Source organism: Scardinius erythrophthalmus, assembly GCF_964197995.2.
Source record: "Scardinius erythrophthalmus genome assembly, chromosome: 6".
Taxonomy (NCBI): Eukaryota; Metazoa; Chordata; class Actinopteri; order Cypriniformes; family Leuciscidae; genus Scardinius; species Scardinius erythrophthalmus.
Genome location: NC_138226.1, coordinates 29,154,775 through 29,178,692, shown reverse-complemented (window position 1 = coordinate 29,178,692; position 23,918 = coordinate 29,154,775). Strand labels below are relative to the sequence as shown.

Sequence of the window (23,918 nt, the reverse complement as noted above, 5' to 3'; positions counted from 1 at the left end):
ACTTTTGTTCGTGTGATATTTTATTTTATATGGAATGCGATAGTGTTACAATGTCAGTAAAAACTGTTCATTAGCTGCATTTCTGGTGCGTTATATCTGCTATTTTTAATGTCATCATCAGTAACAACTGCATTTCTTCTCTACGTCTTCGAAATACGAAAAGGATCGGTAACGGTTTTAACGGCAGCGTTAAAAAAACATTCGTCTTCGGATCGTTCTTGCTCTTTTATATTCACTAATGGTTTATAATCACTTGACAAGCCTGTAAAAATCACGACACATTCGTAAAATGGAAAAACAAATGAAAAGGAAAGATCAAGCCAAACGGCGGCACGCACTGAATGAATGCGCCTTTTCAAATAGATCGTCAGCGCGCGTCAGAGAGATCCAGCACGATGACATTTGCAAGGATTAATGTCTGATGCGGTTTGAGTAGCATCGCGATTAACTTAACATCTTTAAGGGAAGTAACAAACACATTTGAGCACATTGTGGCTGGGTGATAATTTAACTGTGCATGACGATGATGTACCTTGCCGAAGTGCGCAGCCCAGTGTAGAGGCGTCCACCCGTAGAAAGAGTCCTCCACCGAGAGCTGGTCTGCGCTGCACTGGAGGAGCGAGCACAGCGCGCCCACATCTCCATCTCTGCACGCCCGGTGAAGAGGGAAGCGAATACTCAGCACCTCCTCGCTAGAAAACCCAGACTCCAGTCCCACCGACATTACTGAACACTCGCTTTTACAAATGCGTGCAAACAGGAATTGTCTCAAAAATGGTGGACTGTACACGATGTCTGCTCTTATTAAGTGCACCGCCCAAACAAAGAGCTTACAAGGGGGAGGCGACGCGAGACTAGACGCACAGCGTGCTCACATACACACATCACACACTGCGCGCTCGCTGAAGGAACGAAACTTCACATTGGGAATCTCTCAAAACCTAAAACGGATCATTTAAGATTCAGGACTGGAGCTATGCCCACTACATGACCGTACACCAAAACCCGAAACGGATCACGTGAGACTCCGTACCGAGGCTTCGCGCATGCCCACTACAAGATAAACCTTTCAGACCCGGACTGAGCCTGCGCGTGCCCACTAAACGACCCTCAAAACCAGAAACGGATCCCTTGAGACTTCGAACTGACACTGCGCATGCTCACTACAAAATAAACGTACCACAAAACCAGAAAAGGAGATCTCGACAATCCGGAGGATGGAGTCACGCATGCGCTTTGCAATCTGAACGTGGTGTGGCGAAGAGCACGGTGGCAACAATGTAGCAGAACCGTCCGTCACATAAAAATATATATTTTGAAAATACTAAAATCACATGCTTATCTCCTATAAGAAAATACGGTAACACTTTACTTTATAGTTTCATTGTTACAAATGTGTTGCATGTAGTTACTTCAGTATTAACTATACATTATGCATAATTAGGCTACATGCAACTAAACCAAACCTACCTAACCCTATAGGAAGTACTCGAAGTTACTTGATATTACCCCGTTCTTAAATGTATAACAGTGTAACAAAGACACCTTAGAATAAAGTGTAAACTAAAATATATGTTACCCCGTTAAATGCTTTGTAAGATTAAAATGAATAGATTTTTGTTGGATAAAGTTAGAAACCGCACCTTTTCTCAGGTGTTGTCATGTTGACTTACAATTTACAAATTGTTTGGTGACTAATTTAACACAAAAGGGTACTTGAATGCATTTTTTTTTAAACAAGTGTATTGCAAATGAGACATAAAATAGGTATGAATTTACCTAACAAAAGCCCCATACTCTATGGTTCTCAAGATATTGTAAACCATACAGAAACTATCAGAGTGAGTGAGTACAAACAGGAATGCTATTAAAACTGAACACTTTTTGTACAGTTTTTCCTCATTTGATTTTTGTTTCAACTATCATGATCATACCAACCAAAATCATGTCCAGACACATTCATTATCCACACAGAGGGAATAATACAAAAGATAAACAGTTATAAGTAAAACTTTCATGTTAGTTTAATATGTAGAATAACAAACTATATCTAAAAGTGACAGCCACTTTCAATTATTTGTAATTTGACCCACACATTAAATGAGGATTGTGAGTTACTGACAGAAAACGAGGTGTTAAACAGCTTATTGTAAGGAGAATATCCACTATAAAGGTATTTTTCTGAATACTTGAAAGTGAGCATTTTTCAAGCAGACCAACAAATAAATTGCAGCTGGTAGTAAGACAGCAATTCATTCATAGAGGGACAGTGTTAAAACTCTCTCTTGGTGGGTTATCATATACAAATCTAAACACTCGCAGACATAACACACACATCTATAGACATACATTAAAAAAAACAAAAACAAAAAACAGTGTTTGGACGTTTATAGAGGGCCACCACACATATATGGATGTGGAGAAGTAGTTGATACTATATTGCAGAACTACAAGAGGCACTTTAAAATAAAAGGGAAAAGAAAAAAAGAACATAGATGCTCAACAATGTACTTCATGTTTATTTAACAAGTAGCGTTAAGATGCAGACCTTTAGTCTTTATAATGACCATAAAAAGAGAATGGATACACACGCAGTTTAGCTTTCAAACAACTTCTTGAAAGCGCTGCTTATCTCCTGGATCATGTCAGAGGTGGTGGTTGATCTGCTGTGTTTGTGGAAGGCCTGGCGATTACATTGCCTTGTCAGAGACGTAGCACCGAATGCAGCAACCAGCGAGGGATTCATGCTGAAAAAAAGAAAAAAGAAACATTTACAATTAAAGTGGCCATATTCTCTTTTACAAACTCTCCATTTTCCAGGTCTACTAGAATAGGTTAAATGCTTAAATGTTATTTTTGTTCACATATTTGACATGATTGCAGCACCTCTCTTCCCAGTCTGTCAGTAACACTGTTTAGTTCCTGTCTCTATGAAGCCCCGCCTTCTGGACAGTGCATTGTGTTCTGATTGGTCAACCGCATCATGTGTGTTTTGGAAGTATCATGTCCTATACCACAACCGTGAGTTTCAACACACTACTAACGCAAGTCAACTAAGTTTTTTTGGGTGGGAATTATTTAAAAGAAGAATATGGTCACGTTTACGTTTACGGTCAGAAACCAAAGACTACAATGGAGGCGTTTCAGGGAGTTCAGAAATGGTGTTTACTGATATTAGAGAATAGCTCCCTTTGGATTGACTTTGTACTAGGGCTGCACGATTTGGGGAAAATGTCATATTGCGATAATTGAGGTCAATATTGCGATTGCGATATAATAAACAAATGGTTTCATGAGTCAACTTGCTTGGTTCTCAAGGAAAATAAATGCACACACAGATTAGTGATAATCTGCCTAAAGAAAAAAGTTCTTTAGTCAAGAGCAGTGAGTGTTTTTCTCTGTTCCCTTTGTTCTTTGATTAACTTTAGCGACAGATATAATTAGTGCCTACTGTGTACTGTCCCTTTAAGACCAGCCGCTGCTGACAGAGATGCGGATCTCACACGCGCCTCATTCTCTCACGAGTCACAACTCTTCACGTTCATCATAAGACTACTCTTATGTTATGAAGATACTCGACAAAAACACATTTTGGCATAATTGTGTGTGTTATTGTTCGTTCAAGCTCGAAAGAGAGCTGTATTCTGGCATGTTTTGTGCACACACACGATATCATCGCGAGTCTTTCTGTGTGTCACAGTCAGGACATTCACAGGCAGCGAGCTTTTTTGTCTTGTCGTGCATGAATGGTTTAAAAGCATTTGCATGAATAAGAGTGGGCTCATGTAACACTAGCCAAAGGATGGCAAAAATTAACAGATGCTGCATTAATTGCGTTAACAGCGCTAATTTGTTTATTTAATATAAAATCACAGCATTTTGCGTCATATAATCGCGTAGGCTTGACATCGCGATTGCAATATGATTAATCGTGCAGCACTAGTTTGTACCTTTGCAGACCTTTTTCATGCTCAAACAGCAGCATTACACACTAAAGGAAGTTTAAAATGTAACAAAGCATAATTGGTCGTCTTTAAACTCAGTGATATTCAATGACGCATCAAATAACTACTGAAGATGGAGCACTCTACCCTTTAGTGGCATCTGGAGGTGAGTTGAACGCCCAATGAGCGAAAACTCCTAAGGAACCAGAGAGCAGATCTCCCTGTCCTCCGCAGCGTCGCCCACTGCCCTCTTGGCTACAGGTCAGCACTGAAAGAATGTAGAAACACAACACATTAGAGAAAGAAAATGGTGCATTGGAACCTTATAAAGTCTAAATATTTCAAGCCACTTACTGTTCTTTCCATCAGTAATAATGTCCTCTTCCCCCTTTAAAACCATGGTCAGATTGCCCAAGGCGATAGACAGTTGCTGAGCACTTCTCTTGTGGTCGGTGCTGTCCAGAGGTTCATGATGCTGAAATCAAAGTTTAATAATTTAGCACGTACACTGCAACTGTATGCACAAGGTGTCTGTAAAAGCCCCGTGTCTGTGATAGCCCCAGACCAATGGTAGTTCAAAGGCGTTTACCAGCAAGAGCGAACCTTCCCGGAAGATTCGCTTTGGCAAACGGTTTCAAACTCCAAAAAAACCCGATAACATATTTAATTTTGGCCTGATTTTGTTTGAAATGACATCATTGCATTTCGCTTTAAGTATATCTGGGCCTTTATGATTTTCTATTTCTGTGTTCTAGGACAGGTTCCAATCGTTTTTGGATTCACCCTTTATCCAAGACAATATTCAAAGGCCTTCCGTATATTGTTATTTTTGGTTTCTTTTAGTATTTTAATTAGGATTGTGTTAATGCAACTACATTTAAATAATTTTAAGTCCCAACCATATGAGTTTCCAGATTCAAACACAGCTTTAGATATTACGTAGAAATATAACTTGTGCAGCTACATAGAATGTTTTAGCACATCCAAAACTCTCACCATGGCCTCATACAGACGAGTAAACTCCATAAAGTTGGGTGTGAGGATTCCTCTCTGATATCCTTGAATGACTGATGGTTCTTTTGCCACTAACCAAAGGCCATCCTGTAAAAAAAAAAAAAAAACACACTTTAGTTTACACAATTGACTATTTTATTCACAATTTAGATTTAGATCATGCAATATGCATCAATACTGTAATGTTTAAAAGCCGTTGGCTTTTGTCAACATGCCAAGTATGAAAGCGTATTGATTAGTGAAGTGACGTGAAGGCCAATTATGGTAACCCATGCAAGTTAGTGCACACACATAAGAGCAGCGAGTAGTGAACACACACACTGCAAACCATGATTAACCCGTGCCATTTGCTGCGGCACTCGGGGAGCGATTGGGGGTGTGGTGCCTTGCTCAAGGACACCTCAGTCATTTCCTGCTGGCATTGAGAGTCGTACTACCCGACTCTCTAACCATTAGGCCACGACTGCCAGTGTCAGTGAAAACAGTACTCACAGCATCAATGATGATTGGTATTCCTCTGAGTTTTGACCTCTCAATTATCTCCTAAAAAGAAACATGAGCCAAACATAAATTAAACCAACATAAACACAAATGTGAAAATACATAAGCTATTATGTAGCTATTATGAGCAAGCTCTCTAGAAATACACTTTTCAAAATCTTAATTTACACAAGCTGTTAAAAGTGTGCACACTCCTGGTCCGTGCATTGTCGATCATTCAGTTAATCCATTAAATCTGAAAAATGAAATGCTGGTGTTCCGTGGAGGAATACGTGATAAATGGAAAAATGGCTTGTTTTTTTCATTATGTTAAACAAACGGAAAGCAAGATTTTGGCTTGATATCTTTTTTTGTTTGTGTTTTATAAATATGTTCAATTTTTTATTTGCACATGTGGGCGGCACCGAAATGACCCTTTTATCTGATTGGTCAAATCGCCTCATCTTTGGTACGGCATTAATTCATAAAGAAGTTTTTCTAATTTAATAAAATATTGTTGCGCACTGTTAACTGCGCTTGCCATTTTAAGCAGAAATATGTTGCTGGGCACATAATTAGAACTGCTGTGGTCTACATAGCCTATTGTATATTAACTGTTCAGCCTATTATTTTTATATTTAATAACATGTTGTGATATTAGCGCAAGATCCATTAATGAATACAATTAAAATAGTTCTGTGACTGGACATTTTTGGTTTGCGTGTTACTGTATGGGCATTTGGGCAACAATTCTACATTGCTACATTATCACGATAACACGTCCCTGTGTGTGTGTGTGTGTGTGTGTCTGATGAATAAATCATTGTGAATATGATGTCCCACAATTACCCCACTGCACTGATTAGTTTTTCACTGATCAGGCTACTAAATAGATCTACTCTGCATTTAAGCATTTCAAATTAATATTGAATTTACTATTCCACAATTATATTATTGCCTATTGCTGTAATGTTGTTTTTGCATTTATTGCTACTGTCAGTGATTCGTTAGAATTAGGTTCTGGACCCCGGCTTGGTTCCATCATAATTGTGCCATTTTACCATTTCTACATTTTAAAGTGAGCAGCAAGTCAAAACAACATGGCGGTTTACATCATAGGTGCTCAGGGCTGCTCATGGTAATGATCTTTTGCGCCATCTATCTTTGATTTTTAATGGCGAGGCTGTGAGGGAAAGACACACACCTCTTCAGTGGGTTCGTACTGTTATGTAATGTTTTTGAATTGTTCTACTGACAAAACACTGCATCTTTCATTTCAGACAATTCAGTAGACAAAATATATGAACTGTGGAAGTTATAAGTGTCCTAGGAGCTTTATACAGCTTTTTACAGCTGATGCCATTGAAAACACAGCCTGGCTTTCATACCCGTCATAGCGCTGCTATGAATAAGGTCTATACTTCTTTTTCCACTCCTTTGGGCATGAGCGCGGAAAGACGCGTTCAGCTTGTGCGCATTGTCTAGTGGATTTTTTCAAGCACTCAAGTAACTCACACTTGTGTGCGGACCGTTGCGGAACATGGACGGCCGAAGTATACTTTGGGCTTAAGAGCTACAGATGACGTGGTTATTTTAATAACAGTAGCAGAAACAAGCTGAGCAGAAAAATAGATACTTTTGATAAAATACTGCAAAAAACGAGAATGCTGCAAATAGGCTTACAATTATTTTTCTGACATAAAAGATGACTCAGACCATTTCACTAAACTAGGTTTGTGTGAAAAGTTACCGCATTGTGCCTTTAGACTTTTTTCTCCATACATGTATCATTTTTAATCAGCATATTAAGAGCATTTCATAAACAATGTTATAATTTGGAAAATTATTTAGGGATGGCAAGGGAAGACAAAAAAAAAAAAAACGAATTAACTTTGTTTTGTGTTCATGATGAGAGTTTTGATTATTAGATTATGTATGTTGTTTGTTTTTAGCAGTTTATTACTTTGAGTAGAATATAAAAATTAGCAGTTTATTACTTGGCCCATACTTTTCTTAAGAGGTAAACCCTGCACCCCCTGTATGTTTTTTCAGTCCTAAGGCATTCTATGTGCCATTCATGTTGATGAAAATTGTAAAACTAGGGCTGTCGCGGTGAAGGATTTTCCCTTGCAGTAATTTTGAGTGGCTCAATAGCGCGATATGCGGTATAATCACCATTTATTTAATTTGATTTATTAATATTTATTTGTTGCTATATAAATAAGTGTTACGATGTGGTCAGCATGCACAAAAAACGAGTACATTTTCAGTAACCAATGTAACCGAAACTAAACAGCATCTCTGCGCATTGAAAGGCTTTCACTCATTGTTACGACAACAGACTGTCTTTGAGTGAGTCATTAAACCGTTCATTCAACGAACACGTTCAAAAACGCTGATTCATTAAAAGATAGCAATGAAACAAGGTGTTAATTATTTTTTAACTTTGAGCTACACTTTTCAAGGCTCAGCTTAATAGAGACCAATGGCATTGATTCAATGCGTGACTCTTTTTTTCGTTTCCCGGCTTCCTCCCGCTGTCGCTGATGCCATTCATGGTAAATACTCTTAAACGTTAAAAGGATGACACAACAAATATCCAGCTGGGAGAAATATTTACTTTTTTGGTAAATATTGGTACAAATTCTTAGATATCACTCCTTTGGCTTTTGAGACCCACGACAATTGTTTTCTTTAAATTTCTCATTTTCGACTTCTAATTTGTGACCGGTGTTGTGTTTATCCTCTGCGTTTCCGCGTTCATCAACATATCATGTGTCGGGTCAGAGGTCACTCTTCTGCCGGAACTAGATTCACATACAGCCATTATAAAGTTATAAATACGGATGTTTTTATTATAAAAACGCATTGCTTCGCTTCAGAAGGTCTTTATTAACCCCTGGAGCACTATAGACTACTTTTGGATGGATACACTTTTTTGGGCTTCAAATAAAATGGTACCATTCACTCCCATTATAAAGCTTGGAAGATACAGGATATTTTTTAATATAACTCTGTGTTTGCTTGAATGCGAGTAAATTTTCATTTTTGGGTGAACTAACCCTTTAACTATGTCTAAATTTGTGGTCGATACTATATAATAGATTCCGAAAGAAATTCACCTTTTGTTTTTAGTATTGACTACATTACCACAGAAGACATGTTCGTAAAGCATCATTTCTCTTGCCTTTGCATTCTTCAGAAGCATATCCTCCCTCCCCAGACCTGGACCCACGACCAGACTGTGAAGCCTGGGCAGCCATTTCTCAATCTCCTCCACAGCATTGGGACTGTCTCTGGAGGAACACACAGCCAGGAGCGAAACAGCACCACGTAAGAACCATCACACTCAATTTTCTCTCGATATGACAATAAATAAAAAATGTTTAAGCTGGCATGATACACAAAATATTGAGATATTGAATAAAAGCCAATGGTAATCAAAGTTCCTGCTCACAGCACTGGATGGACGATGAGTTCAGGACTGTAGGACTTGATGACTGGAGCTGCTTCTTTGGTGCAAAACACATGAGACAGATCGGCTCCCTGGAAAACAGGCAGGAAGAGTAGAAAGTTAGTGACTGGTGATTTATTTGATAAATATGAGTCGATCTGGAAATGCTATCACTTAAGGATTTTGAAGACAATTTACTGCGTATCTCCCTAAACCAGAGGTGTCCAAACTCGGTCATGCAGAGTTTAGCTCCAACTTGCCTCAACACACCTGCCTGAAGTCTCTAGTATGCCTAGTAAGACCTTGCCTAGCTGCTTCAGTTGTGTTTAATTGGGCTTGGAGGTAAACTCTGCACGACAGTGGCCCTCCAGGAGCAGAATTGGACACCTGCCCTAAAGAATAAAAAGACAAAATGCAGTGGATTTTGAACAGAATACTTACTACTTTCAAAGCCGAAATAGCTGCAAAGAAAGGTGCTCCTGTGTACCTAACAAGAAAAATTCAAATATGTAAGTTTCACCAAGCAAATAATACATACAGAGAGTTAAAACAGCCTGCTAAGAACTATAACACTCCCATCACAGCACATAGCACCTTATAATACTGTCTGCGGAAGAAAATGACTTGATGGTATGTGGTTGAAAGTGAAAAAGTGAGTTAGGTGCAAGCTCTAGAAATTAGACAGTCTAAACATACCAACTTTGGGAAAAGAGGAAATGTACGATGGGATGAAATTGTAGCAATAGGTATCATTTTTTATATATCTCCCCCAAATATGTGATTATTTAGTTAGCCATGAATTAATATAAACCATTGAAGCTCCATTACAGCTGCTTACCTAGTAATTTGGTTAGTGTATAGCCCTGAGAAAGATCTGTGTGTCACTTACTCTTGACATCCTCCGATGATTCCAATGCGTCCATCCTGACCCTTGTGTTTTTTGGATGTCAGTGGAGGAATTGTCTTTCTAAAAAGAGGAATGACACTGTCCATTCCTGCCGTGCCCAGAGAGAAAGAGCGCTCTATGACTGAGGGAGGAACACAGTAACAATTAATCGTTAGTTTTAAATAACAATCTTTGGTTTCATCACTAACCAGAGCAGCTATGTTCAGTTCCATGCATTGGGACTATAATAGTTGACAGAGATACAGCCATTTTAGCTGGTTTGTTAAAATTACTGTTAAAAACAACTTGTTTGCCCAAAATGAAAATCATTTGCTCATCTCATTTTAAACCATGTTGTTTTTCAATGAAACACAAAAAATAATATTAAGAATGATAAAACCAGTCCATACAGCTTGAACACTTTATCAGAGTCTTCTGAAGCCACTTGAGCTCAAAATTTAGGATTTTATTCACTGAAAATATTCTCTTCTGTTGTAGCTCATAATTCTGTATTTTACTTACTCAACCCACAGGTTCGCTTATGTTACACTCAAGAACCAATGCCGTTTTAGCATCAATGACATCAAACCTACCACAATTTTTAAATCTTGAGCTTGAACCCAAATTATGTTTCAATGTTTCTTGTGTGGTGAGGAGGATTATTAGTGAGCAATGACTAAAATACTGGTATGTTCCACATAAAGCTTTAACATTGCTTTAGACGACATGGAATATAGCTGCATGGACCACTTTTATGTTTTTTAAGCCTTTTCAGTCACAACGTAGCATCATCGATGTATGGAAAATACGTCCATGTCCATTGTGTTCAAAAAGAAAAGCCTAGCCGAATTCTTGTTGTTGTTGTTTTGGACTCTTTTTGAAAAATGAAACATTTCTAACTATTATGCTTTTAATATTAAAATAGGGGGAAAAGACGCTTGAACACAATGCGAAAACACTAAAAAACAACAACAGACTTTCCATCTTTGGATGAATTCTCCTTTTCATTGATTTTAACAGTAAAGCATTGGATAAATTGACGGTTTTTGATTTCATAATTGGCAATTGAAAGTAAATGGCAACTCTAGACGAACATTTAGCGTCACCCTCTTCCATGAGCAGACCTGGGCCAGCTGGTTGGCTGTGGCTGGCAAACTCGTTCAAGGCAGACGGATGGTTACGATTCCCAAAAGAGGGACGCATGAGTGGTACGGTGGGGTTAGTCTGGGGTATACAAGAGGGCTGCGGAGTGGCAGGAGAGGATGTGCTGATGCCAGCGAAAATCTGGCCCAACATCTGCAGCATCTGCAACTCTCTGGAATGTTCCTCCTCCCTGCGCTTATCCTCAGCCTGAAGACGCTGCTCCTCAAGCCGGTAGAAGTTGTCTTCTGCTTCCATGCTCTGCTCCAAGAACTTCTCCATCAGCTTCTCCAGCGACATGTTGGCGAATCGCTTCTTGCTTCTCCGTGGCCTGCTGGACGAGGATGCGGGCGGGTTGGTCTTTGTTAGGCTGCTCTGTTTGGTTGGAAATGAACCTTGGAAAGAAGAAGATACAGATATTAACACGCACGCACATAAAGGAAACCAGGCCGATTGGGCTAAAGATGGCAGATCATTTGCTCTCTGACTGATCAGAATAAGTTGACATACTCATGCCTCCTACTGTCACCGGAATGGGGCAGGATGGATACTCAGTTTTGACTGTGTGCTCCATAAAAGAGCATTCACCACTGCCATCCATGTGAGCCTCCTGCAAGAGTTCAGTACTCTCAGCATCTTCATCCATCGTTTCATCTCCCCCAACGGCAACACTATCAATATCCTGCCTCTCTACTAACGGTCTATTGCTCAATATCCTCTCCATCTCGTCGTAGAACTTGCACATCTTGTGGTACTGCCCATTTTTCCTGGATCCCTCCTTCGCTTGGAAATACTGCCTCTTTAAGCTCTTAACCCGTATTCTGCATTGGTCTGGTGTCCTATCGAAGCCCAGTTCGCACAAACGGTTCGCGACGTCTCGGTAAACGTGGCTATTCCTAAAGTTCCCGTCCAGCGCCGTCTGCACGTCGTGCTCACCCCAGATATTCAACAGCGCTCTGGTCTCCATGTCCGACCACAGGAAACCGCGCGTTGCATTCACTAGCATGATGGTCGAAGCAACCGAGCACGGATGCAACTCGGTTTCGCATCGAACAGGCGGCGGCGATATCTAGGCCTTGTTTTGACGACGTCTCATGCAGTTTCCGAGCGCATAGTGATAAAGGCCTCGCCGAGATTAACTGAGCTGGTTCATGCAAAGCTGCTTAGAACTTCGCCAGTGTTTACCGCGCCAACAACAGTAAGAACGTCACCACAACGTGTGTACCACGTCATCCCAGTCGTGCGCTCCACGCCACGGCTCAGTGGCGAAAACCGTAAAATAGCTTTGAGAATGTTTCCAAGAATACTTTTAGGAAAACACTTTCACTCTGCGTGTTCAGCTTATCGTGTTCGGTGTTTGAAAAGTGAGTTAAGCTTAATAATAATAAAAAATAATAATCAAATGTGGTTCAAAACTTACAGGGTGAGGATATGCGATTCAGTTTAAACCGGACAATAAGCTGAAGAATCTTAAATGAATAAAACATTAATGAAAAAAACATTTGTGACATGTGAACTCCTTCGAACATACTCAAATCGTACATAAATCACCAGGCTTTACATAAACTCGTGGTCACTCAAAACGTTGCTGCTTTCATTTATAATGAAAATGCATTCAATCACAAATAGATCGGAAGCATTTGGACTCCACTACTACAATGTGGCACTTTCCTTTGGCATTTACCTTTATCATACAGCAACACTGCTACAATCGCAATGGTTACAGTTATCACGCCGAGAAGTGAGCATTTACGTCCATGCATTCCGTCCTCCTCCTCAACCTACTCATAGTTTGGGAAACCAACCAACGATAAACTCCGATCTTACCAATTGCCAGAATTAGTGGCTGTTCAGAGAAAATGAAGGTGGCACGTTTGAGCAGATTCATCAAGTTCACGGGTAAACAAACACTGTTCAGGTAGAGAGTGGGCGCTGTGGAGCTTTGTACAGGGATTAGGTGCAGTATCCAGTCAGATAACAGGAACAAAGTTCAATATTTATTCTAATTAATGAATCTGTGACACAGGACTTCTCTCGATCAGATAGACACAGAAGAATTGTCCTCCCTCTACAATCGTCAGACTTCCGCTGACGCTCTTGCTTTTGCTGCTTATGCGTGATGACATAAGCGAAATTCAGTCCACATGTGACATGACATACACCCAAAATAATGCCACTCACTGTAGCGACGACTGTTTACAATGATATTAAAACAGCAAAAACAGCAATATTTATTTAGCGCCGCCTTTACTGTTTTACTTCCTGTGACGTCGGCACTGAAGTTGCATTTGCCCCGCCCGCCACTGTTAAGCTTGAAAGAACTCTGACTCATTTAGGCGAATCGGTTCTTTTGAACAGCGATTTTCAAAGAACCGGCTACAAAAGTGATTCAGTGGATTTATTTAAACGGGATAGTTCACTCAAAAATTAAAATAATGTCATTTATTAGAATTACTCACCCTCATGACGACTTTCGCTCATCTTCAGAACACAAATGAAGATCATTTTGAAGAAATCTGAGAATTCTGTCCCATACAGCAACATAACTACCACTTTGATGCTTCAAAAAGTTCATAAAGAGATTGCAAAACTAATCAATATGAATTGCACGGTTTAGTCAATTAACCAATGAGGTTCATTCTCGTGTGTTATGCAGCACGTTTGAGCTTCAGCAAGAACTAATGAGGTTAATTTTCGTGTTACGCAGCAGGTTTGAGCTTCCACAAGAGGTATGTTCTTGTTCGTCATGCAGGTTTGGCTTCTATTTATGTTCCCTGACCCTGATCAATGTTTATGTGAATAAAAGCCCTTAATTAAATCTGTTCATTATATAAAGCGATTGAGTCTCTTCAGAAAATTTGGATTAACCGCTCAATTGAAATGGATTAGTTTTACGTCAAAGTGGTAGTTGCGTAGGCTGTCAACGGAGGGACAGAAATCTGCATCAAAAATATCTGCATTTGTGTTCAGAAGATGAACGAAAGTCTTACAGGTGGACGACATGAGTGTGAGTAATTAATGACAGAATTTTCATTTTCGGATGAATAATCCCTTTAAAGCAACACTAAGGAACTTTTCCTCTTCGGTCGCCCTACAGGTTGGAAGCGGAATTGTCCATTACCGCTGTTGTAAATAATTTCGCCGCCCGCAGCCTACTGTCGCACACACGCTCGCTGTTTATCCAGCACCGGCTTTGGAATGAACGATGTCCACAGACAAGGTAGAGTATGTTGCATGATTTCATGAAAGTATGATGTATTGCGACATCAGAATCAGAAAACTAAATAATGACTATTGTAACGCTTGACGTAAAGCAAGTCAAATTTGTAGTTTTCTCATGTCTCATTCGAACTACAGAAACGCGACCCGGTTTGGTAAACTTGCATAGTGTGGTTATAGCAGATATAGGGCTGCAAAGCAAATCCAGAAGTGCCTTTCACCCTGTTACGACTTGATGAACCACTGAAAAAAATTTGGAAACATTATTTTAAGGTAAAAAAATGTTACTTAGTGTTGCTTTAAGCCAGGATGTTATCACATGGTCCCTTGATCCAAGCATGCTCTAAAATGTTAGGAATATCATTTGATTATTTTGTTCTTTGTATATATTTATTTTATTTTGTTATATTTCGTATTTATATACCACCTGGCTGTTGTTGTAAAAAATGCTCAAAAATGTATAAATAAAGCTAATGTAGACATTAGATTTGATTATGTTTAATTAATTAGCATTGTATTTTCATGTGTCCCAGTTTATGTTACAGGCATCGTTACAATTATAAAAACACAATAAGCATTTACATCAAACAATAATAAAAAAATCATTTAAATAGGGAGCTAGTTTTTGGCACGAGAAGCACTCGGACTGATTCAATCAGATTCTTGAACGAATCTTGACTCACAAGAATGATTCGTTGACGAATCGGACAGCACAGCATTACCGCTGAACCCAACTTGAAAGTTCTTTAGTTAGAAAATCGGCGTCGCTACTAATCCTTTTTTTTTTCTTTTTCTTTTTTTTTTTTTTGGACTTAACCCACACAAATGGGAATTATTTCGCCAAGCTTTATACGGAGGACGTAATAAGATCATGCACTTTAAAACGCATGGTGCGAAACCCGTCCTCTGAATTGTTTATGTTGAGGTTTTTACCTGTAAGAGTTGAGTGTGCATGAGTGGCATGTGTTTGGAGACATGCCTCAAGCCTCAAGGACCAAGAAACCCGACGTGAAAGTCGTCATTCTGGGGGACATGAACGTAGGAAAGACTTCTCTCCTCCACAGATACACGGAGAGGAAATTTAAGGACACTATAAGCACCGTCGGAGGGGCGTTCTTCCTCAAACAGTGGGGACCCTACAACATATCCATATGGGACACCGCAGGTTGGCTACTTCTACTTTTTACTTAGTAAACCAGAGCTCAAAATACATAAACACGTTATCACAGTGTGTTTCGTAAAAGCTGTGTGTCTTTTAAAAGAATACCAACCGTCAGCTGAACTTTTAACTAAATAAACACACTCCTATAATGTCAGGTGAGAATTATTTCAATCATATCTTTTTTTGTCACTATTTATTTTATGTGTGTGAGTTTCTGCTTTATTTGTTGCCATTTGTTAAATCCTGATTTAAGAGCTCAGAAAGGCTTTCTCACAGTGATGGTAATGGCCTTTTTTTCGTAAATGTCAGCACTTTTTGTTCCTCATTCAGATATTTAACAACTGGCCCTGTCATGCGTGAAGTTCATAGAACTTGACCTACTTCAAAAGGAAAAAAAAATATATTCTTGCCCATTTTATTTATATTTAGAATGTAATATGGAGACCGTGATTTTTTACTTCTGCATATTTCACCTGATTTAAGTATGTAAATGAGTAAATGCCTAAATGCCTTGGTCAATGTTTGAAAAGTTCACCCATTATAGGCACTTTTTTAACTAGTCTTTTGTATAGTGTAAATTAATAACATTCTTAAGGTCTAAACAGACGACATATTATCATTGTATATGGATGGAATCTATCTATCTATCTATCTATCTATCTATCTATCTATCTATCTATCTATCTATCTATCTATCTATCTATCTATCTATCTATCTATCTATCTATCTCTAATGTAGAAAGTAGCCTATGTCATTTCCTGTGGAATTTTATTCTGTTCAGATGACAGATGACCCCGTGTACTGTTGTTTGCGATCTGGCAATAAGTCACATGCTTGTGTGCTAGTCAGATGAGGTTGTGTGTGTGTGGAAACTGAAGGTTTCTCTGGTCACACAGTTGTTTCTCAGGGGTGGGAGTGTAGGAGGGAGGGACAAAAGACATTCACCATGAAGCTGTACATTTCTCAGTTTTTCTAAATGTAGGAGTGTGGCTCTATTTATGTTTAATGGAAAAAAATAACCTGGATTTCCAGGAATGTAAAGCATGCAGTTCATGGGTTTGAATTCAGGGAAGGTATGGAGTAATACATTTTACATCATGAAAATACTATTAAATCCCAATGTTAAATGTATTCATCTTTATGACATCTCGATGTTGCGCAAGCTTAGTTTCACTGGGGAGGGAGTTTTGAGTTGTTAAAGTTACAGTATGCAAAATTTGTATGTATAATGTACAAAATTTGTATGTACAAGGATGCTCCAATCGATCGGTCGCAGATCATTATCAGCCAATAACCACATTTGATGGCTGCATCTAAAATCGCATACTCTCTTGAGTAGGTACTTACTTTCAATAAGTAGGTAATTACTTCATAACTACTAAAAAAAGTATGTTACATAAGGTATGAACATGAATGTAATCTGGACGTACTACATTCACCATGTTGTCATTATGACGTGACAGTACCAGCCTCAGTTATGTCGCTTTACTGCCAGTCATAAATCCTCTCCCGTGGCATCATGGGATGGTAAGCTGTCCATCATATGCACACTTCAGAATCTCACTGAAAGAAATGGGTCATCCTGGTACTTTTAGCTTACTCTTTTATGAGTACTGTGAATTTGGACATAGGCTACTTGTTTTTCCACACACTGTTTTCTGCCTACTATATTGTAGGGAAGTATGCGATTTTGGATGCAGCCTATGATTCTATCGGCATGACATAGTCACTAAATTTGGCCAATCTCCTATACCAATTTGATAATGTAAAACACTTGATGACATCAAACTTTTTTTTTTTATAACATTTCAAGAAATATACAAAAAACATTTAACAACCAACAGACATGGGGGATATATAACAGAGCTTTCATACACATTTTCAGAAGAAAATCTTTTGGTCATCTGCTCTCGGTGGCTGAGGAAGCGCCTCCACGCACTCTTTCTTACACACACACTCACACACACAGAGCAGACAGCGTGCTGTGCGATTACCTTCAGTTGTCAGAAGATGAAAAGCGATATCTTTGTCGAAGTGTCCTTTTACGTTTAAGGGGATTTTCCATCCGTCAACGCGGTTCAATGCATTGAATCAATGTGAAGCTTCAGCGTTATGGTGACGCGTTACACAACGACTGAGCCTTGTAAAGTGGTGCTCAAAGTTAAAATAATTTCAACACCTTGTTTCATTGATGAATGAATCGGCGTTTTTAAGTGTATTATTGAATGAACTCCATCACTTTCTTTGTGCTGTCTAGATAGGGAGCCAGGGGGTATGATTTTAACTTTGAACTTGATTTGGTGGCATGCAAGTATTTTAAAAATTAAAATGAGCCATGCTTATAAATATTCGATGCTTAATTTGCATTAGAGGTCTATTATTTTACACATTTTTGCTGCACGAAATGCATAAGAATAAGGAACAAAGCTCTCTCACATCCCTCAGACACAGTAGAAGCCAAGTTAGTGTAAGACCACTACATATTTTTACAACAATAAGCTCTTGTATTTCTGCTGTTACAGTATCATGACTGACAACATTTTTCTTTCTTTTTTTAAAGGAGAAAGTGAAAAGAGAAAGTGATCATTTTACCCCCAGTCTGTAACGTTTTACTTCTTTAACTAAGTAGATTTGGCCCCTCAGAACTATTCAGGGTACTTGTTTAATTCTGTTGACCTTTGTACCGTTGAATCCTCGTCAGTAGGGTTGTAAAACGTATCAGTAATGCACAAACTTTGTATTCAGCAGGTTTTATTTAATGTTTAATATGTTTTACTTTGCAAGTCTCAAATATACACCATATTTAGTTAAACTCAAACCAATGTTCGGAAAACTGTTACCTTTGTGTTGTTGTGACTGATGAAACATTTCCATTTTTGTGGACAAATGACTTGGTTGTGGCCAAATACATTTTACACTCATTGTCCACACAAATCTCATCCAAACCATGTCTTTATAGACCCTGGTTTGTGCACTAGGGCACTGTCATGCTGGAATAGAAAAGGGCCTTTCCAAAACTGTCCCCACAAAGTTGTTAAGCATAGCATTGTCCAATAAATCTTGGTGTGCTCAGCATTAAGATTTCCCTTCGCTGGAAGTAAGGGGCATAGCCTGAAAAACAGCCCAACACCATTATTCCCCCTCCACCAAATTTCACAGTAGGCACAATGCAGCCAGACAGGTCATGTTCAACTGCTTTCTGTCAAACCCAAATTCACCCATCAGACTTCAAAATACAGAAGCGTGATTCGTCACTCCACAGAACACGTTTCCGCTGCTCCAGAGTCCAGTGGCGGCGTGCTTTAACCACTTCATCCGACTGCTTAGCATTGTACTTGGTGATGTGAGTCTTGCATACCATGAAAACCCATTCCATGAAGCTCCCGCCGCACAGTTTTTGTGCTGATATTAATGCCAGTGTTTGGAACTCTTCAGCGATGGAATCAGCAGAGCGTAGGCGTGTTTTACACACCATGCTCCTCAGCTCTCGGTGAACCATGACTTTACGTGGTCTTGTGTTTTATGGCAGAGTTGCTGCTGTTCCTAAACGCTTCCACTTTCCAATAATACCACTTTCAGTTGACCTTGGAATATCTAGCAGTGATGAAATTTCATGAACTGACTTAAGATGTGGTTCGCTTGGTTTATTTGGTCCGGACCAAACATTTATTCCTGTTCAGCTTAGCATTCTAATTAGCATTTTAAAACCGAAACTATACCAAACCTAAAGGCAAAGGGATATGTTCACAACCCCGATTGGTCGGCTTTTATTATGTATATTTCGAGACGCAACTGACAGAACATCCAAAACAATGCTGCGTGCTGGGATAAATGCGCTCGTTGTATGTGCGTAGCCTACATATGATGGTATTCCGACCAGCTGCGAACTCGTGAAGAGCTTATAAATGTGTAAAGGAGTCAAAACAGCGGCAGGAACCCCTCCGTCACACACACAAACATAGATCTGCTGCTAGGAGACGTGGTTCTGATGCCTGTACTGAAATGTGATGGGCAATATTGTGACTATGATGAGAAAAAAAACAGGTATGCTTGAGCATTCTGTCCTTTTTAGGGGCACGTCTTGTGACATCATGTCCCCTTTTTGGTCTGTGTTGCGTTCATATCATTCGAACCTCACCAGAGTTCATTTGGAAGCGGACCGAGACCCATCTTTTCAGCGGTCTTGGTCCACTTGTTTGGTGTGCACCAGGGCAGCGTTCACACTTATTCAAATGAACCGCACTAACTGAGCAATCGCACCAGGGTTCGTTTTAATCGAACCAAACAGGTTTGTCTTAGAGAATTTTTTTTTACAAGTATTCCGTTTAAATAGTACTCAAGTAAGTGCAAATTCTCCAAATGAATACTGATCGTGCCGTTTGTGCCGTGCAGGTCGAGAGCAGTTCCATGGCCTGGGCTCCATGTACTGCCGTGGCGCGGCTGCAGTCATTCTCACCTATGACGTTACCAACTGGCAGAGCCTGGCGGAGCTGGAGAACCGCTTCCTGTCCCTGACCGACACCGCCAACACTGACTGCATATTCGCCATAGTGGGAAACAAAGCAGACCTTACCGACACTCTCGCTCATGGGCCAGACACAGAGAGCGAGCGAGGGGACGAAGCCCAGCCCGAGGTCACGTGTCCGACTCCTCCCGGCACTCCGCTCCAGCACAAGCAGGTGAGCAGAGAGGACGCCGTCGCTCTGTACGCCCGCGTGCTGCGCTACAAAGGCCTGGAGGAGAAGGACTGTCTGCCCGCAGAGACCGTGTGCTTTGAGACGAGTGCCAAAACGGGTTACAATGTGGACGTTTTGTTCGAAACCCTCTTCGATCTGGTTCTGCCCTCCATTCTGAAGAAACGGAGCGAAGGAGAGAGTTCCACTGTGGACCTGGAGACGCCAATGGAGGTGAAAAGGACTAAAGCAGGATGTTGTGCCTAGAGCCAAGCAAACATAGGAGGCGTGAGGATTGTGGGATTGTGTTGTCAATCAGTGCCAAAGAAGGAAATGGATATAAATCATACCGCCACTAAACTTAAACTAGAGTTTATTTGAACTACTGCTTTTATTTGACTCCAGAGCAGTATTACACTTTTTGGGGGGGGGGGGGGGGATTAAAAGATAGAATAACTTGATCTTGCTGAATAGTCTTTGTTTTCATTTTGTGAAATAGTTTTTACTTTCTTTGTTGTTCTTTGCATAAATGGAATGGAATGGTCATGATCTCTGTTTTTTCTTTATTGAAATCATATCTACATTATATTTTGTAAAAATTCTATGAACATTTTCTGATACTGCCTCACTAATTCTAATATGAGAAAAATAAAAATTCTTAAATCTTGGAAGAAATGGGTTAGTGTGTGGTTAGTGTGAGAAAGCTTCACGAAGTACACTGTCATTCAAAATGCTGGTAATTTGCTGCTCAAGAAACATTATAATCAATGCTTCATATTTTTGTAGAAACCATGTTACATTTCTTTAGAATTCTTTGATGAATAGAAAGTTCAAAAGAACAGCATATGTTTGAAATAGACAGAAAGTGGTCTTCGATTACTTTTATTTGACAAGAATTGATGTGGGCCCTATATAAGGTGCTTTATAAATGCATAACTTCATACTTTCTAAAAGGTAGATCTTGTTCAGATATCATTAAAATGAGAAATGACACAAATGTAACAAAAAAAAGCATTTATTGTTGTTTTATTCAATAACACTATGATTCAAAATCAATGTTTTCAAATATTCCACGTAATTACATTGAAAGTACATTTGTTTTAAAAAAAAATAAAAGATGATGAAAAAAAAAAAGCAGTGACATTCTCAATGCAAATATTCTGAATTATAATCTTATTTGGTTTTCTTTACTGGTATCAAATGCATGTTAGTGGTTTATGGGCTTCAGGACAATAATACTTGTGCAATGTGCACTGAAAATGGGCAAAACTGCTCAAAGTCCAAAACTTTTAGGTGACCCACATTGGCCATTGTTTACAGACTCAATGGAGAATATAGCCTGTTTGTGCATTTATGTGGAAGTGGGACAAAGATTGAACTACAGTCTTCTAATGACCTGAAGATGTGTCATGTAAACCTCAGAGAAATCAGTGCAATGTAACCAACAAAGGGTTCAAACAAACAAACAAACCAGAATGGGCCTCTTGACTGGACAGAATTCTAGTAAAAAGCTTCAAGTCTCAAAGTTTATGACCTTTTATGACATAAAATACCCAATGAATAGTGTGTGACAACATTAGATGATAAAGGGTTCATGCAGCTAAAAAAATACATATCCAAGAGTGATGATTCAAAGCTGTTCATTACATAAACAAACACAAAGCAAAAATAATATACAGGCATCAGAAGATGGTGTTAGTGTAAGTCTGGTGAAATTATATTTATATAATGGTTAAAAATAGCAGATAGCACTGTGTTTAGGCAGCCTTGTGGTGAAGTATTGTGTCACTGAGCCTTAATGATCATGTGTAATTAAATTATTCAGGTTCAGATTCTAATTCAGTTAGTTCCTCAATGGTTCTGTTAATTATTATTTTAGTAATTTTAAAGATGGAACGTTCTTTTTGAAATTTTGCCTCAAAAATCATGTTGTCAAATGATTAGATCCTTTCAGATTCCAATAGAACAAAACAACAATCTAAAAATGAACTGTATATAATTAAAATTGTATTTTGCAACTTTGCTATCAGTTGTTGTTGAATTCAGATGGTCAAAAAGCCATTGAAGTCCCCCTGTAGTCAATAATTGTATCTCTTAAAACTAATCTTTGATCATCAAAATGACATATTTAAAGTTTTTTCCTTTGAAAAAAAAAATTTCTTTATGCCTTAAAATAGCTTGAATGTAACTCTGCACCCTTGCCTCATTTAGTATACGCGGTTCTATGAATATGCAAATTTCCCCGCCTCCACTCACTCGCACCAGCTCAGAGATCCACTCGCTGACGATCACACGTTGACATGATTGGTTACAAGGTAGTTTGTGACGTCAGAAACACCGGCGATTTCAAACTGCGTTTTTTAGACTGTCTTTGGTTCACTGCAGTTTTAAGGAGGAAACACTCAGCAATGGTGTTGACTTATTAATTTGCACATGGTTTGACTTAAAGCATATTAATAACACCACATAGACATAAACAAGCTTGATTTTCACCACAGGGGGACTTTAACTGAAATCACTGGGTTCCAGTATTTTTAAAAGACAGTGAAAGAGATGGCAGATGCTATTTACGCTAATGCTACGTTTTCGTTCAGACTCCAAATCCGATTTTTGAGCATATCCGCTTGGAATCCGATCATATTTAGCAAGTTTGAATGGCAAAAAATCACATGAAATTGGATTTTTACAAATCCGTTTTGAGCTATCTGATGTGACTCAGATCTGTTTTTTGTTTGTTTGGTCATCGCATACCACATGGGATCTGATCTTTTCGATTCTGATTTGGGCACTTCCATGTGTGGGCCTAAAACAGATACAGATTGGATGTTTTGCAATGCGACCTCAGCCTGAAGTCACTCCACAGATTTCACATACGAGTAGTTCTTTGAGTTCTTTAGAAGTACGTGAATAACGTGAACAGCCAAAAAGGAAAAACAATTCTAATCTGAGCAATAAATCAGAATTGAGTACTAAGGGTTGCAGTGTGAATGTAGCCTAAGTGTAACATAAAGTAGATTCTGTTTACACCAAGTGTGAACAGCAACAAATTGCAATAGATGCTTTTCACACTAAGTGCAAATAGAAGTCATATGCTATTTGTACTAAGGATAAATAGCATTTGCTAACAATGTCGGCTATTTGCATTTAATATCAATAGATACTGCCTTTTAAAACAATGGAACCAGTTCTGAATAAGAACCGGTTCTTGATTCACATAACACGAAAGGGCAGAGAAGTGTATAAGCATGGGCTTCTTTGGTTCAGCTGTATGTATTAATAACAAGAGAGTCAGGTTTGATAATGCTGAGGTAATAAGTTAGAAACTAAGCACCATTTCATACATAGAAAAGTAAATAATACAGAGAAATATCATAGCTATGCTTTCATGCATCTCTTGCTTCACTTCTCATCATGGACACATACATATCTTCGGTCATGAGGCACACAGTAGTGATGAAGAGTAAATCTGAGGGCATGTCATATGTGATGCATTAAATACATGAAGTAATTTCAAAAGCCTAACTTGCAACATTGACATCCGATTGCAATTTGGAATGAAGAATTCTGAATTCTGCAGGTGTTACTTGTAATGCTGCTGCAATAGTGTCAAAGTTCATAGGTTATAGGTCACAGGTTCTTCATACACACTTGGCAGCGGCTGATGCGTGACAGGAGCTGACCGGCTTTAAGCGTCTCGGAGACAGGGGAACTCTGGAAGGACTGATCGATAGAGGTCAACCAGAAACTCTGCTTGTTGACGAAGTAGTGACATGTACCTTTGGCCCCGTTACACTCGATGAAGGGAGTGGTGCGGAAATCTTCGAGACAGGAGCCCGGAGACACCAGAGACTGACCGCCACCTTCATCTCCAGCTGCCGTGTGCTGTGTGAGTGTGACAGAACCAGTTAGAGGTCTTGGCAAACACGTTTCAATGATGAAAGTGTA

General features: G+C 39.2%; 4 protein-coding genes across 12 annotated transcripts in view; 1 reads left to right on the top strand and 3 right to left on the bottom strand.

The window, feature by feature from the left end:
* ankrd10b (ankyrin repeat domain 10b) overlaps positions 1-1,881 on the bottom strand; it is a 30,964-nt gene extending 29,083 nt beyond the window's left edge. For both annotated transcript variants that reach the window (XM_081369547.1, XM_081369548.1), the window contains exon 1: positions 533-1,881. In XM_081369547.1, coding sequence (XP_081225673.1) covers positions 533-724 — 192 coding nt within the window. In that variant the 5' untranslated portion in view covers positions 725-1,881. The remainder of the gene's footprint in view (positions 1-532) is intronic.
* naxd (NAD(P)HX dehydratase) lies at positions 1,735-15,249 on the bottom strand. Of its 8 annotated transcripts, none has more exons than XM_081369545.1 (11): positions 15,071-15,249; positions 10,873-11,313; positions 9,782-9,920; positions 9,334-9,379; positions 8,896-8,984; positions 8,626-8,734; positions 5,451-5,501; positions 4,941-5,045; positions 4,299-4,419; positions 4,092-4,212; positions 1,735-2,747 (listed from the first exon to the last, which is right to left on the bottom strand). In XM_081369545.1, the coding sequence occupies exons 2-11, from the start codon at positions 11,216-11,218 to the stop codon at positions 2,597-2,599; spliced, it is 1,278 nt and encodes a 425-aa protein (XP_081225671.1). In that variant the 5' UTR covers positions 11,219-11,313; positions 15,071-15,249; the 3' UTR covers positions 1,735-2,596. The 8 variants fall into 8 exon arrangements, with proteins under 8 accessions (XP_081225671.1, XP_081225672.1, XP_081225667.1 ...); XM_081369546.1 differs by having other exon boundaries at positions 10,903-11,313; positions 15,071-15,229; XM_081369541.1 differs by lacking the exon at positions 15,071-15,249 and adding an exon at positions 12,603-13,201.
* Positions 14,814-21,075, top strand: rab20 (RAB20, member RAS oncogene family). The gene is made up of 2 exons (XM_081369549.1): positions 14,814-15,302; positions 19,693-21,075. The coding sequence occupies exons 1-2, from the start codon at positions 15,113-15,115 to the stop codon at positions 20,238-20,240; spliced, it is 738 nt and encodes a 245-aa protein (XP_081225675.1). The 5' UTR covers positions 14,814-15,112; the 3' UTR covers positions 20,241-21,075.
* col4a2 (collagen, type IV, alpha 2) overlaps positions 20,974-23,918 on the bottom strand; it is a 133,083-nt gene continuing 130,138 nt past the window's right edge. Inside the window, exon 48 of the mRNA XM_081369536.1 lies at positions 20,974-23,855. Coding sequence (XP_081225662.1) covers positions 23,601-23,855 — 255 coding nt within the window. The 3' untranslated portion in view covers positions 20,974-23,600. The remainder of the gene's footprint in view (positions 23,856-23,918) is intronic.

Bases quoted from the DNA above. Each gene is read 5' to 3' on its own strand.
- naxd (XM_081369539.1), bottom strand. From the start codon at position 11,924: ATGCTAGTGAATGCAACGCGCGGTTTCCTGTGGTCGGACATGGAGACC. The intron at 5,046-5,450 runs GTGAGTACTGTT...TTTTTTTTACAG, and splicing joins TACCAATCATCATTGATGCT to GATGGCCTTTGGTTAGTGGC. The intron at 4,420-4,940 runs GTGAGAGTTTTG...CTTTGATTTCAG, and splicing joins CTCGTCTGTATGAGGCCATG to CATCATGAACCTCTGGACAG.
- rab20 (XM_081369549.1), top strand. From the start codon at position 15,113: ATGCCTCAAGCCTCAAGGACCAAGAAACCCGACGTGAAAGTCGTCATT. The intron at 15,303-19,692 runs GTTGGCTACTTC...TGTGCCGTGCAG, and splicing joins ATCCATATGGGACACCGCAG to GTCGAGAGCAGTTCCATGGC.